This window comes from Phoca vitulina, unplaced genomic scaffold (genome assembly GCF_004348235.1).
Source record: "Phoca vitulina isolate PV1807 unplaced genomic scaffold, GSC_HSeal_1.0 scaffold26, whole genome shotgun sequence".
Taxonomy (NCBI): domain Eukaryota; kingdom Metazoa; phylum Chordata; class Mammalia; order Carnivora; family Phocidae; genus Phoca; species Phoca vitulina.
This window is the reverse complement of record NW_022589729.1, coordinates 9,497,943-9,514,001: the sequence shown is the minus strand read 5'-3', so window position 1 is coordinate 9,514,001 and position 16,059 is coordinate 9,497,943. Positions and strand designations below refer to the sequence as shown.

The 16,059-nt window shown below is 35.8% G+C and overlaps 1 protein-coding gene across 1 annotated transcript in view; it reads right to left on the bottom strand.

Moving 5' to 3' along the window:
* USH2A (usherin) overlaps nt 1-16,059 on the bottom strand; it is a 682,897-nt gene that overhangs the window by 415,493 nt on the left and 251,345 nt on the right. Inside the window, exons 21-22 of the mRNA XM_032422367.1 lie at nt 8,835-8,965; nt 1,075-1,201 (exon numbers count right to left, since the gene is read on the bottom strand). Coding sequence (XP_032278258.1) covers nt 1,075-1,201; nt 8,835-8,965 — 258 coding nt within the window. The remainder of the gene's footprint in view (nt 1-1,074; nt 1,202-8,834; nt 8,966-16,059) is intronic.

Here is a 16,059-nt window from a genome sequence, read left to right as displayed (position 1 = left end):
CTTTCCCACACTGGCCTCCTTGTTGGTCCCTGACATGCCATATATATGTTCCCACCTCAGGGCCCTGGCACCAACTATTCCCTTGGCTTGAAACATTCTTCTCCTGGTTATTCTCCTGGCTTACCCACTTATTTTCTTTAGGTCTCTGTTCAAATGTCACCTTATCAAAGGGGCCTTTTCTAACAGTTCTTTATGAAATCAAAACATTCCCTCCCCAATACACACACACACACACACACACACACACACACACACACATACACTTTCTCTCCTCTCTTGCTTTATTATTTTCAGTATAGACCAATACCTGATACTCGTTCAGTATTTATTTATTCTGTCTCCTGCCCCTCTCCCACCTAAAATGTAAATTTTGCTCTTTGTATCCAGAGTTTCTAGAGCAATACCTGGCACACTGTAGGTGCTCACTATAATTCCATATTTCCTGAGTATATTAATAAAAGCCTGCATCATCATGCAGGTACTGTAACTGTTTTATAATTATATAAGGACAGCAGATAGTGTAGAATGGAAAGAATACTAAACTTTGAATTACAGACAGGATAAGCATCCCAAGAACCCTTTCTACAAACTGTGTAAATTGGGAAAAGTTATTTACCTTTCCTGAGACCCAGTTTCATCATTTCTAAAATGCATATAATAACTGCTTTCTTTTGTTTGTCTTCTGCAGGTCAAAAATAACATGAGAGAACATCAGTAAAAGCCCTTGAAAATTATAAAAGACAAAATTACTACTGATGACTCTGCTGTTATTCTTGCTTTACTGTAACTGTGTATAATGAGAAAATGGTTGTCAGAATTCATCATTTTAATCAAAAACTAATGATGTAATGTATGGTGATTAACATAACATAATTAATAATAATAATAATAAAAAAAGAAGCACTGAAAAAAAAATTCATCATTTTAGGAGCACCCCAAAGGCAAACCCAATAGCAATTCAGATGAAATGGGGAGGAGATAAAGGTGAAAGGAAAGATGTAGAAATATAAACAACAGAAAAGTATGGCAACATTAGCGTATTGATAGAACTATTTATATATATCAAGTTCTTACCTGTATACTGCCCATCGAGTGTGATTTGGCCAAAAGCCTGATGCCTAATAGCTATTATTTCATGCCATTTGTCATCACTATATTGTTTCCCACCATCATTAGTTGGAGTAACTTCCATTGAAGACCCCTTAAGGGAATGAAGGAATGAATGAATGAATATATATGTTTGTAAACTCATATGCATATAATTCTATATTTGCTAAAAACCAATTTATAAATTTTGACATGATCATGATGGAAGCATGCATAATTTTCAAACCGAACTCAAAATTAAAGTTGATGCCTAACATTATTCAGGCTTCTCTGTGATGTCCTTCTGCAAACACCATAGTGCTCAAACCTGAAAAGACCTTCTCCTTGGAATAAAAATCTCTTACAAGCACACTTGCATTTTGAGCACTTATATAAAAGGTAAGGAATTTTCTATTCTAAAATTTTAGCTCTTAAAATTTTGGCAGAAATATGAAATAAGAATTTAAAACTAATAACATACCATTGAATCCAGATTGTTCTAAAGATAGGGAAATATCTGGCAGCTTAGTTTCTTTTACCTTCACTACACTGCTAATGAGAAGGAATGAGACTCATATTAAAAATTAGCCAGTTATTAATACATTGACCATAAGTATTGCAGTTAAACTTTGTACTCAATGTTCTGCAGTCTAAAATCTAGCATTTATACTTGTATCTGAGGTCATCATATCATAGTTAAAAATGAGTTCCTAAGCAGGTAAGAGTAGGAAATGGCAGATATCAAGAACAGAAATCAGCAGAAAGGAGGTGAAGATAAGGAAACAGAGAAAGAGAAGTAGAAGAGAAACCTTCCATCTGAGTACTTTCTAGCCAAGTGAACACTTTTTCAGCATATCATGTTCAGCACAATGTTACCCTTTTTTTAGTGTTAGTGAGCAAATAAGAGTAAATAGAAGATATTTCAATTCTGTCACCATCATCAGTTACTACTACTACTATTAAAGAAAAAAACATCAGAAAATTACTCCAAACCTTCTCAGTGAAAATAAATGTCTTTCTTAATAAAAGCTGATTTTCTTAGCAATAATTAACTTCAATCCAATAAAGATTTTTAAAAAACAAAATAAGACTGGGTAAAATATTATAAAATGTCTTTTTAATTAGTGGGAATGTTTCACCAAACTTCCATAATTTTGGAATAACATTTTTCAAAAAGAGAAAAGTGATAATTACCTGATGTAATTGAAGATTTATATCACAAAAAGGGCAACGTGCGTCATATCATCTTAAGTAAAACATTTCTGTTTATTTTTCCCTAAAATAGCTTCAGTGATGTAACATGTCCATTCTACACATTTAATTGGCTCCTGTCAGGCCTCATACAGAGCATGACAACATGTATGACATACAGAAATTCGTATTATCAAAAAACAGCTTTTAATTGCCCATGAGGATGGGTGAGTTGCTTCTCACGTGGACAATATCCCAACTTTTATAGTCAACTTGATCAGCTAGAAGGATGACCATTTGGTAAATCCATTTTCTAGTCCTTGAATTTTTGTAGGTGGACTTTCTTTATATCTCTTTCCTCTACATACTCTTTTATTTTCTTCAACCCTATTTCAACATTTTAATATTTTACAAACACACATTTCATTATCGTAGTTTAATAATTAAAACCAGAACTGGTGTCGTGCCCAATTAATGTGCCCTGGTAGCATGCCCATTAGTTTTTCCATTAGTGAATTCAACAATACTAATGGGATTACTAGCATGGGATGCTAATTGGGCGTGACATAAGAAACTGGCTTACTTCTTAGCATACCCTTGCTAATGATGAAATTAATGAGCATTTTATTAAATGCTGTCTCATCAAAGTGTACTTAGTTAGCGTTAAAATTGTTACAAACGATGCTGCATTCTAAAGATCAGGTGTCTGAGTAAGTGGTTCTTCATATTATGTTTGGCAACAATTTGAAGCATTAATAGTTCTCTACATCAGAAATCACATTTATTGGAGACAAATTCAAGTATATAACATAGAGCCTCAGGATGCCAAATTTGCTTTATACTTGGAAGAACTTAGCATGTTATTCTTTGATGATCATTTGAAAATTATGTTCCCCCACCAATGTTAAGAGAATAATTCTGCGATCAATTCTAGTGTTATAGCACGCAGTTCGTTCTTTCCATTTGGAAAACACCAGACATGTTAAATAAATGTCATTCAGAATTGTTTGAAAGCTTTCACTTTCTCAGCTCCCTTCTAAGTGAAATCAGAATGTAATATGAGTTTCTTCTCAATGTCACTGAACATAAAACATTTCAATGACAACCACAAGTCATTATTGGTCAATAACATATCATCTGACCAAGTATATCCAAATTGGAATTAATCAAATAAAGAATGGGAGATGATAGCTAATTGTTAGAGACTTAACAAAAAAAATACAGCAATTAAGAATCAGAGGAACTTCTCTTTACTGTGACTCTTAACAACTTTTAAATATTGTGAAGAATCTTTCTCCCTTCCCCAAATACTTATTCACAGAATGCATTTGATCATTGAAAGGGAAACCAAATAAGTTTTTTACACCTATAGCCTCTATGTAGGATTATGTTGTTATGTAAGGAATTCATTACTTAAGTTTATTCACATATTTTAAAAAACGTACATGATGACTTCAAGTTATTTTAAGCAATGTGCTAGACAGTAGTGACTTTAAATTCCTATAAAATGCTCTTTTCACAATTCAAATTTAACTATTTTGAATGGATTTGGGACAGTAATTTAAAAATAATCAACAGTAAAAGTCAAAGTTTCTAACAAACTGAGAAATTAAATAAGAACTAAATTATTAAATAATCATTAAAGAGCTGGAAATTTTAGCCTAGAAAATGGGTAATTTTATATTTTACCAATTTTTACTTGAGTATATTTTACCAATAGTTATTGAGTCAGTCAGTGAGTCAATCTGTCAAGAAACATTTATTCATTGAGCATCTACTATATTCCAAGGACTTAACCTCAAGGATCTGTTTCAGGACAAAACAGACAGACTTTGCCCTCACTGGATTGTACAGTCTGATAAGAAAGACACATTAAGCAAATAACTGCTTGTCTGATGAGTACAATAAGGTGTTCATTAGATAATCATATCTCATTCAAAGATAGAGGAAAGAAAACTGGCTTACAGTGGTACCTAAAGTATTCAATATATAAATAATTTGCATATCAATGGGAAGCAAATAAAACATAACTTCCTTAAATGTGAGATACCTCTAACTTTCTCCAAGTAGCTGTATTCATATTCCTATTTAAAAAGAGAAAAAACAATGGAAGAATACTCAAAATTTTCTCTATTCCTGTTTCAACAATTTTTTGTCTGAAAATATGTAGAGATTTCATTAAAAAGTGAACAGATACGTCCAGTTCACCTGCACTGCAGTATAAATTCCTTAGTGGTGGGGAAGGACACAGTCTCTGCTAGCTTGAGCTCACTATTTCATACAGAGATAGCATCATGTCCTAAGACCACTTAGTATAATATATCTGATTACCTGTTCTCAAGTACATCCTAAAGTAATCTTGCTCAACTAATACCTTAATTTTCTTTTGAATTAATTCATTGCCACTTTCCTAAAAATGCAGGTAACTTTTGCCTTGTGGAGAGATACTTTTATTCCATATTCCATATATTCCATATATTGGCTATAACAATTCGATTCATACTTGGCTGGCACCTACCAACTTTTTATACAGGTTAGGATTTGGGTACAGAGGGTAGGGACAGAGCAGCTGGAGAAGCTAGTGACAGTGATGAGTGCTCTAAGTATCTGACGAAGAAGGGAAAAGGACAGAAATCATTGGCAATGTCCCGTGAATGCTTCCCTGAACTACGCTATCATGTCTTTCACTGGACTATCTGATCATTGAAAAGGAGATGAAAAAGATGAGTCCGAGAGTTTTCTGGCAGCCATTCTCAGGATCATAACAATAATACTGAGGCTGAGCGGAGTTAACCCCTTTACCTTCCTATTCTGTAGAAGTTTAGGATGCCACATTCTTCACAAAGGGAAACAACACTGCCCAAAGAGATGACAGTCATGCTTCAGATCTGGGGAAATCATTTTTGGATTAATTCCGCAAAGACTTTGCCCCATGTTTGGTGTGTGTGTGTGTGTGTATGTGTGTGTGTGCGTGTGTGTGTGTATGTGTACGGTACTCAAAATAGGTGATGAACAACAAGCCAGTGTATGGTTGCAAATGGAGCTCTGGGATGTGCATAGTCATCTAGAATCACACAGACACTGGGATGGACATTTATGATGGGCATGACCAACTGTAAGTGCGAGTTAATGTGAAGTCACCGTAGGACAGTCCTCTGGGTCCTGTTCCTTCCCTGCCCTGTCCAACTCAAGCAAAGACTCTGTACTCCAGTTGTGGGACAGGGAGGCCCAGATGAGTGGATGGCCGGAGTGAATGGCATTTTGTTCATGTCTCATTACTGTGTTCCCAGCACATAACAGCATAGCATGGAGCCTGGAGTACAATAGCTGTTTAACAGAACTGCATTGAATGCAGTAAACTAAATCCAGTGCCAGTTCAATCACTAAATTACTGTGTGACCCTAGTTAGACCACTTCATCTAAAGCAGGGATGAAAACAATACTACCTCAAGTGGCTACTTCAAGAATGAAGTAAGATAATTAATGTGAACCCACTTTGTATACTTTAAAAGCTCTATGAATAAATGGTTATACAATTAAGGTTTTTCTCCATCTGGCTTCTTCTCAATTATTCCCAGATATTAACAGGTTGAGGGAGAAAAAGCAGAGACAGATTTTTCTTTCTCATTGACATTCTTCCATTTTACTGTACTGTTTCCTTTCTTTTCAGGTTTTTTGTTGATTTTGACCATCTAGCATTTAGTCTCTCTTTTCACCTTGTTAATTTGGATGTTCTTGGAACATTTTCATTCTATCAATAATTAATGTCTGTTTCACAGCATTTAAAACAAAACATTTTGGCCTATTTATTTTATGAAAATAAGACACCAATGTGATCCATTTCCCTACTGCCTTCTCCGCTAAGTTGAGACCTTTAGAAACTTTTAAATCACTTATCTTTCCCTCTCCTTCAAATTTTAGCAATTTTAGCACCAAACAATTATTAGAGGTTGATTTGTCTGTCTTGCCTTTGCCATATGTCTCATCTATTTCAAAAATTCTTTGGCAGCATAAAACACATTTCTAGTCACACTGCCATTAAATATTTAAGTTGAATTTAATATTGCCAGTTTTAATATTCACCACTGATTTTCCTCTTCATATTTCAGACTTTTCTTTTTCTCCTTTTGGTTAGAAGGCTTGATGAAATATTTCCTTCCATATGGTGCATGGATAGTATTTTATCTGAGTCTCTGGATATTAACAAGCATTATTCTTTCATGTTGACAAGCAGTACAGTATCAGAGTTAAAATCATGGTCTTTGGAGGTGGAATGCCTGGGTTTCAATCCTGACTTCATCACTAATTAGCTGGATGACTTTGGGGAAATTAATTTTACTGTGGCTCTGATTTTTTTTTTTTTTACTTGTAAAGTGGGAATAGTAAGAGTATCTACTCCATAGAGTTGTTGTGGTATTTAAATGAGGTGTGTGTGTGTGTGTGTTTTACATATACAGTGAACACTTAGAATCATGCCTGGCATATAGAGGTCCTACGGAAGCGTAAGTTTTGCTTAACCTTGACTATAACTTCATGAGTCCTTTCAATAAATTTATAATCAATTAAGGATATGCTGTCCTACTTTATATTTCATTATTTTTTTCTCATCTTTTTTATCCTTTTTATTGTATCTGTGTTTTTTTGTACCTGTGTTTTTTTGTTCTCCTTCTGAATTTCTTCTTAATAATGTTAGTGGTCTCCATCTTTTTTATCTTTTTATATTTTTGTTATGTACTTTGACCTGCTAATCTGAGGCTCAACAGTGTCTCTCTCCTAATTCACCTACTTAAAGTTTTCAAGTGATAAATAATATTTTCAATTCTGTCACTGAATCAACATCAATGTGCTGGTTGTTTTTTTCCCCATTGCCATCTGCCTGGCCTTCTGAGACAGCTGCTTCTCCCATTCTTTCTGGCTGCTGGATCTGCTTACGTGTGATGCTATTTCTTCTTTGCTTACTCACTGCCCACCTATTGGTACCCCTTAAGAAACTGCAATTCTACAGAACACCCAGAAGTCCGTGCCTGAATACCTACCAAGTACTGGCCTTGCAGTTATCAGGCCCCTGTCGAAACACCAGGTATAAACCTTTCTTCCTTGGTCTTTCCAGCGCCAACTCATGGCTCTTCCAGCTTCCTGAAACAGGAAGAACCCAGCTGGCCTCTTGAGGTCCCCTGCAAGGAACCTGCCATGATGCTCAGATACACTGAGTCCACCATGCCCTGCCTCTCCTCTCCAAGGTGTGTGGGTGTCCAGGGTGTATTAAGTGCTGATTCTTACCCAGAGCTCTTGGCCCATGGTTTAGCTAGAGAGAGGAAAAGTCATGCTGGCTTAACAGTATAACGTAAAACATTGACTTGGCAGGCACAACTTATGATTTAGATCAGCAGTTTTAAGTTGAAACCCTGAGGAAATAGAAAGTAAAACATTTTTTACAAAGTCTTACTCATTCCTCAACTATTTGTACCTACTGTCAAATTCTTACCAATATTTGTTTAACTAAAGTGAAGACAACTATTCAATGATTTTTCCATTGCTCTTGGGAAAAATTTAAAACTTCACATTTGCTTACAAAGCACTAAATGACTTGGTCTCCATCCAGCTTTTCAACCTCCCACTTTTCTCTTTGTTCAATCCCTCAGCCATATTACATTCATCTTGATGTATAGAATAAGTCATGTTCTTGTCTACCTTGGGCACTTAACATTTGCTATTTGCTCTGCCTGGAAATTTTATTCCCAGTGCCTTCCTGATCTCTCATTAGTATCTTCCCTGTCCTGCCCCACCTCAAACACATATCTTCCTGTACAGACATGTGCTCTTGCTCTGACTGACTTTTCCTCATTGTTTTGCATCTCAGTTAAATATCACATTTTCAGAGAAGACTGACAACTCAGAAAAGAAAGACCCTTTATTTTATGCTCCCATAACACACAGCATCTTCTACTTCTCTTTCATAACATTCATGAATACTTTACATTAATCTTACCTAGATTGTTTCATAGGGGCATGGTTGCATTTAACTTTAAAACTATTGTAGTCTGTGATAACCAGCATTATAGTACCTGATAGGCACTTAAATATTTACTGGTAAACAAAGGAGGGAGGGAGGGAGGGAAGGAGGGAGGGAGGGACGGAGGGAGGGAGGGACGGAGGAAGGAAGGAAGAAAAAGAGAGTGAGAAAAAGATAGAGAAGGAGGGAGAGAGAATGTGGAAGAATTAAAGAGAGACATAATTTTGCTTTCAAGGAAAATAAAAATAGATCTATTCAAATGTATTTAAAAGTTTTCATCTTCATTATAAGACAGCATATGGTTGTGAAGCCTGCAGATTCTCAGTCAGACTATGTGGTTTGAAAATGAGCTCTGCTATTTTAGCTGTGGGCAAGTCATCAGCACCTTTGTAAATTTCATTGTCTTCATTGGTAAAGTGAGGCTAATAATAGTACTTACCTCCAAGTTTTTGGTGAGGATTCAATGTGAAATATAAGCACTTACCTCAGTATCTGGCACCTAGGACACTCTCAAAAATATCAAGTCTTATGATTACTCATTTACCTGAGGATCAAAAAGAAAACAAGGACGTCCATTCTTCAACTGAAGTGCAAAATACTCTTCCTGATTGCCAGGTGATGCGGCAAAGACAATCAAACCTTCAGGCACCCTTGTTCGAAAGCTGGCCTTAATGCCTGGTGAGACAAGTGCAATCAGCAAATCAGTGCTGGGGTTTTGTTGATTCTTTCTGATAAACGTACATTTACTTTCATTATTATTTATGATGTAGTGAGTACAGTCAAGGAATTATACACAGCAGTGTACTGGGATGGTCCTAGCCATTTGGTTTTAAATATATCTTGTTATGAATGCCAACCTGTTCTTGGAAACTCAAGTCTGCACTCCCACTAATCAATATATAATGTACTTTCAAGTTATGCAAAACTCATCAACATGAAAAGACATGTTGTCAACCCAAAATTGCTTTTGGGTTGTATCAATGTGAAAATATTATCAGAGCCATAAAAATAAATGGGTTTTGACATGAATGAAAGGAACACAAGGGGCATTGTTTAAAATACTTAGGAGGTTTAAAGAATCAATCTAGTAATAGAAGGTAAAAACTAGAAAGACCTGCTGTGAAGTGGCCCAGAGAGCCAATTTTCTGAAACAGGATCCTGTAACCAAATGGTCTGCAGCTTTCAGAATTTCAGGGTCTTCCTCACCCTTCAGATCACCTACTGCCCTAGACACACAATGCTCTTGTCTTACAGGAATTTCCCCAGCTCAGGAAGCAGGGGAAGCTTGTGATTGTTTCCTAAGATGTCTTCCCACTACCCCACATGATCTCAGCACATGGTATCCCACTCACTTACAGCACCTTTCCTTGTGTGTAACACATTTTGCTTAACGTATTGAAACCAGCAAAGAAGTTTAAGAGGTACAGTCTTTGTTCTCAAAGAATTCCCAGTTTAGTTGGAAATAAAAAAATGTGTCTTAACAGACAAATTGTATGATGAGAATCAAATAAGAGGTCAAGAACTTACTTGAGAATCAAAAACAACTCATGATCACAATATTAAATAATTAGTGAATACTGATTTGAGTAGTCATACGGTCAACCAGAGCTATGAAGGTTTGAAGGTGAGAGAGGTCCCTTCAGGCTGGTGTGGTAACCAAAGGTCCTACATAAGTGGGGTTTTAATTTGAGTTCAACAGACTGCAACTACTGCAGGAACCATGTCTGACTCATCTTTCCAGCCCCAGTTCATTACATGGTATCTAGGTGCATTTATTGAATCCTTTGAGAGTCTGGAGGAGGAGAAGGCAGGGGAGAGGTGCATCAGAGGTAAGGGGGAAGTTTTAGCATAGGTGTGGAGGCAGGAAAGCAGAAGTCATTTCGTATCAAATTGTCATTTTTTAACTACGCATCAATGAAACATTAACATTTGTTGAATACTCCACTGCACAGTAAAGAAGAAAAACTGACCAGCCAGTGCCTGACCTTAAATTCTAGTTGAGAAAAAAGACAGAACAAAAATGTATAATGAGGTGTGATAAGTAATATAGAGATATATACAAGATATAATTTGATTCAAAGGGATTGAGGAAGGTTTCACAGAGAATATGAAGCTGGAGCTTGTTTTCTGAGAGTAGAAAGGACTTTGGAGGAAACTCTACAAAGGGCTAGAGGTATGGAAATTATTAAGGAATGCTGCATGTGTGGGCAGGAGTTAAGAGATGGATCTGGAGAGATGGGCAAGACCACACCTTGGCCTGTCTGCCATAGATTATCCAGCCTGAGAAGTTTGAATAGAAGACAAAGATGGAAAGGCAGGTTGTGTGATAAGTATCTTTAGAGTGAAATTTTTTAACACCAGCAAAGGCAAGCCTGGAATATGGACTTCAGACTTTCCAAAGAGTCAACTCAAATTTTTCCTGGCCTTCTTAACTTCTGCATCTTCAGCTTCTAGATTTTATGCTTTGGGCCCTTTTAAACATACTTGTCCTACCCATTTGGATATTGCATTGCCTCACATTCTGATTCTCTTCCTCCTGGCTGCTAGGACATTACGTCCTTGTTGTTAAACTTGTACCTGGTCAATCCCAGCATGTCTCTGACACCACAGAATAAAATTGTTCATCCCAACAAATCATTCTTAGGTATTCAAACTCATTTGAACCCCTGCTACTAGCTCCTCTTTCCTAATAAATGGACTGAAAAGGTTGAGCTTCCCTGTTAGAATTTATCCTATAGACTAAAGGAAGGCATTAAGCCTTGGGTGGAGGAAGGGAGTAAGAGGCTGAAAGTCAGGATTATGGCAACCAAACTAATGGGGGCATGTATAAAAGATACAGATAATTTAGCCACAGAGGAACCAGTTAGGATATCACTGTGCTTTGGGGGAATAAGATGATAAAATTTTTAATTAAGAACTGACAAGTAACTAAATGGATTGAAAGAATAGACTCTGTATATTTCAGAAGAAACTCATTAAGACATGTTGATATGAGGTGATGATGTGGGACAAAATGGTGAATTCTTTTCATCAATTACTAAGGGAAAAAGCATCAAAAAGAAATAGAAAGGTCAGGTAAAAGAAGAAAATATGGGGTTGAGGATATAAGTTCAGTTTGGGGCACAATGTGTTTATATTAATGATACAAAAACAATCCATCATTGGGAAACAAGAAACTAAATCTTAGAAGAGATGGAGCAAGAAAAATAAATTAGTGATCACCTGTCAAGAATCCATGTCTCCCTGAGGCAGAATGTAGATAAAGAAAAAGGACCTTTAGGGGAAATGCCCACCCCCCATTTAAGAAAAGAAAAGGAAAAAAACAATAACAAAATTGGAACAAGGATAATAATACCGTAAAATGGAAGCCTAGATAAGAGAGAACTTTAAGAAGGCAAAGTTAGTTAACCATGTAACACTTCCTGTAAGTCCAGAATAATTAGACCTGAAGAAAAGATTATAGAGCTGGTAATTAGCAATCATTAGACATAATATTTTTCAATGGAATGGAATGGTTCAGAGCCCAAATGACCAGGTGATAAGGATTGAGAGAATGGATGACTAGGTAGTGGGTGTGAAGCACTCATCACAAAAAAACTGATAAAGAAATGGGAGGCAAAGAAATAAATTATTAGGGTAGACCAATCAGGTAAAAGAAGGAAACATCTGCCAGCAAAAGCATAGAGTTGGCCAAAGTGTGGTCTACATTCTGACTAGAGAACAACTGTATTTCTACTAACCCTTCTTCTCTTAATCTTCTCTCCTTTGGGTCCAGAGTAGCTCTCCCCATCAGACATCTTATCTATTACCATTTTTTTTTTAAAAATTGTATATGCGGTATCAAATACTATAATTAAAACTATTGCTTTAAAATTAAACAGCTGAAGGTTATTTCATAAAAAGCGCTACAATTCAGGACGTGAAGATAATAAAACTCTCTATAAGTGTGCTGGAGGCACCTATGTGGGAGCTGACTGGAGAGCAAAAGCAAGGATTTGAATGAGGGAAGAAATTAATAAAATTAATAATTGCTCAATCTAGAAATACAATTACTTGTTCCTGACTGATGGGAAATTTGGTGAATGAAATGGAATCAGAGTAAGAATTACAGGAATATTTATTTGAGTTATATGTGGGAATAAATCAACTAATATTATATGCCACTTATGGGATATGCAAGTGCATGTGTTTTTCAGACACATTTAATTTTTAAATTTTACACTTATATAACAAAGAAAAGCACTTTTAGCCCAACTAAAATATAATACTTTACACAGAACAAGGAAAATTTCTTGTGAAAAGGGAGGATTTAGTATAATAGAGGGCAAATTGATTTGATGTTGTATAGTCAACTTTCCCTTAGCTTTTTCAAATAATTCAGTCTTGTCATTTTTCTGCTTACATTACAAAGATGAAATTTTTTGCATGTTTTCTATGAAGAAATGAAAAATGCACACATCCATTGAGACTTCATGTTCTTGATAATAGTGCCATAGACATAGATAAGTCCTATCTTTTGAGCCCAATGCCTTAAATCATATAATCAATTTTTTAAGTGAACTAAATTCACAAATACATGTATTGGCATATAACTATAACAATCTTTTGATGAATATATAAAATATTTCAAAGAAAAGTTTATTGAATTTACCACAAGACAGAACGGTAAAATATCTAATTGTTCAACATTATCACACCCCTTTTCCTGTAAGAAGATTATGTATTTATATATCCCATCTATTGATTTTAGGCTCAGCCATGGGACTTGTGTTGGGCAAAAGAATGGAAACAGATACGTGATACACTGACAGAGCAGAAGCTTTAAATATAGCTGTGTCGGGCGCCTGGGTGGCTCAGTTGGTTAAGCGACTGCCTTCGGCTCAGGTCATGATCCCGGAGTCCCGGGATTGAGTCCCACATTGGGCTCCCAGCTCAGCGGGGAGCCTGCTTCTCCCTCTGACCCTCTCCCCTCTCATGCTGTTTCTCTGTCTCTCTCTCTTTCTCTCAAATAAATAAATAAATAAATAAAATCTTAAAAAAATAAAAATAAAAAAATAAATATAGCTGTGTGATTGAACTTGACCCTTCTTCCCCTATGCCTTATGAATGTGCTTTCATCCTGTCCCAAGAATAAGAAGACATGTGGACCAGAGCCAAGCAGTACCAAAGTATTGTTTTTACCTTAAAGGTTTGTATTAAGGAGCGATTCTGACTAAAATGAATGGAAGAGTGAAAAACATACATTTCTCACTTGCCTAAAATTTAGATTTTTGATTTAAAAGAAAAATCAGGAAATATTCTAAAGTTCAATATTTTTGTTTCAAATGTCTGGAGAAATGATAGAACATTCTTCTATCTCAATATTTATTCATTCATTCAAGAAATATTTAGGGAACACATACTTTGTGCAGCCACTCTTCTAGGTTCTTGAGATACATAGATGTATAAAATACACATACAAGGCGCCTGCGGGGCTCAGTTGGTTAAGCATCTGCCTTCGGCTCAGGTCATGATTCCAGGGTCTTGGTCAGGATCCCTGCCCAGCGGGAAGTCCGCTTCTCCCTCTCCCTCTATATGCATGTGCTCTCTCTCTCTCTCTCTCAAATATATAAATAAATAAATATTCCAAAAAAATAAAATAAAATACACATACATCCATGGCCTAGCATTTAAAAAAATCTAAAAATCCAAGATTTAGCTGGAAATATTTAACTTTTATACAAATGTTTTATAACTTAAAACATTTAATCATAAAAACAATACAGTTACAAGGCCATGGAATAGGCAAAGAGTTCTTGAACAATGAGGTAAAACTATAATAGAAAGAGAAAGGGTGATCAATTATAGTGTATCAGAATTAAGAACTTTTGTCTAACAAAAGGCATGAATAGGAGAGTGAAAAGGCAACTAACGTAGTAGGAGCAGATATTTGCAATACATATTTCTGATAACAGGTAAATATCCAGAATATATCCTACAAATCAATAAGAAAAAGACAAACAACCCATAAGAAAATTGGGGGGCAGGGGAGCTGGGTAGCTGAGTCAGTTAAGTGTCTGCCTTTAGCTCAGGTCATGATTTCAGGGTCCTGGGATCGAGCCCCACATCAGGCTCCCTGCTCAGAGGGGAGCCTGCTTCTCCCTCTTCCTCTGTTTCTCCTCCCTGCTCATGCTCTTTCTCTCTCTCTCTCTCTCTCAAATAAATAAATTAAATCTTTTTTAAAAAAAGAAAATTTGAGGCAAATAGCTTTTCAAGAAATACGATATCCAAATGACTAATCAACATGGAAAAGATGCTCTGGATTTTAGTCATCAGAGAAATGCCAAATAAAATGCAATACCACTAAACATCCACTAGAATGGCTGAAATGAAATAGAAAATAAAAAGTGTAGCCAAATATGTAAAGCAATTGGAATGCTCATCAACTACTCTCGGGAGTGGAAACTGCTACAACCATTTTGAAAAACTGTTTGACACTATATATAAGTTATCCGTATGTCTTCTAAATATAGGCATACATTCTGATCCAGCCATTCCACCCCAAGGTATATGTTCCCCCAAATTCATAGGTTCAGAAAGACAGACCACTGCATTTATACCAATACTTTTCATTATACCATCAAACTGGAATATACACAAATGCCCATCAACTGTGGAAAGGATAAATAAATGGGATACGATATAGCAATGAAAATGAAGAAACTATAACTACATGCAACTACTTGCATAAATCTCTCCAACAGGATGTTGTGTAAAAGATGCTAGGCACAAAAGAATACATACTGTATAATCTCAACTACATCAAGTTTAAAACCAGGCAAATTAAATGAATTGTGTCAGAAGTCAGGATAGTGGTAATGCTGGTTGTGATGTGGAACAGGGCACAATGCAGAGCTTCTGGGGGCCCCGTATGTTTTACTTAATACTCTGGGTGCTGGTTACACAGGGCTGGTCAGTTTTTGAAATTTGTCAACCTATGCGCTTATGATTTTTGCACTTTTCTGTATATATGTTAAACTCCAATACAAAAGTTTGCCAAAAATTAATAAATAGAGCTACATAAAAATTCAAACACTGTAGAACTATAAGAACTAAAAGTAAAAGTTCTGGTTTCTATTTTTTATAGCAAAGGCAGTACTTTGACAAACATTTTCTCTTGTCGTTCTAAGCTCTAAGATAATGTCCAGTTGATGAGAGTAAATATTTAAAAATTATTAAAATTTTTATAAATATTGCTACATCTATTATCTCTAAAAAGTAATAATTAACCCACATGCTTTTAAATGGTGTGAATGACCATTTACCCAGACTCTGGTCAACAATAGACATTTCAAAATCTGAGATGCAAAGAGTGAGAACTCAGTGTTGTTTTAGTTCATTTTTTATTTGTGATGGTGAGATTTTTCATATATATTTTCATAATGATACATACATCAGCCATAAAAAATAGCCATACATTTTCCTGGGAGCTATACACACAAATGTCTTTTGCCCAATTTCGAAGACTTCATTTATTTTTTTGGACTTGCTTTATTTGAGTTCTTTATATATTGTGGATCATCCTATGTTATGAATCATCATTCTCTGTCTCCTGGATTGTTGTGATTGTTTCCCCTAACTGATCTTCCTTTTCCCATCATTGCTCCATGACTACCCCTTCCAACCAATACATACACACGCACATAGACACATACAATGGTCTATTCTAAAATAATAGCTAGAGTGATCCCATCAAAAGACAATTCTGGGGGTGCCTGGGTGGCTTAGTG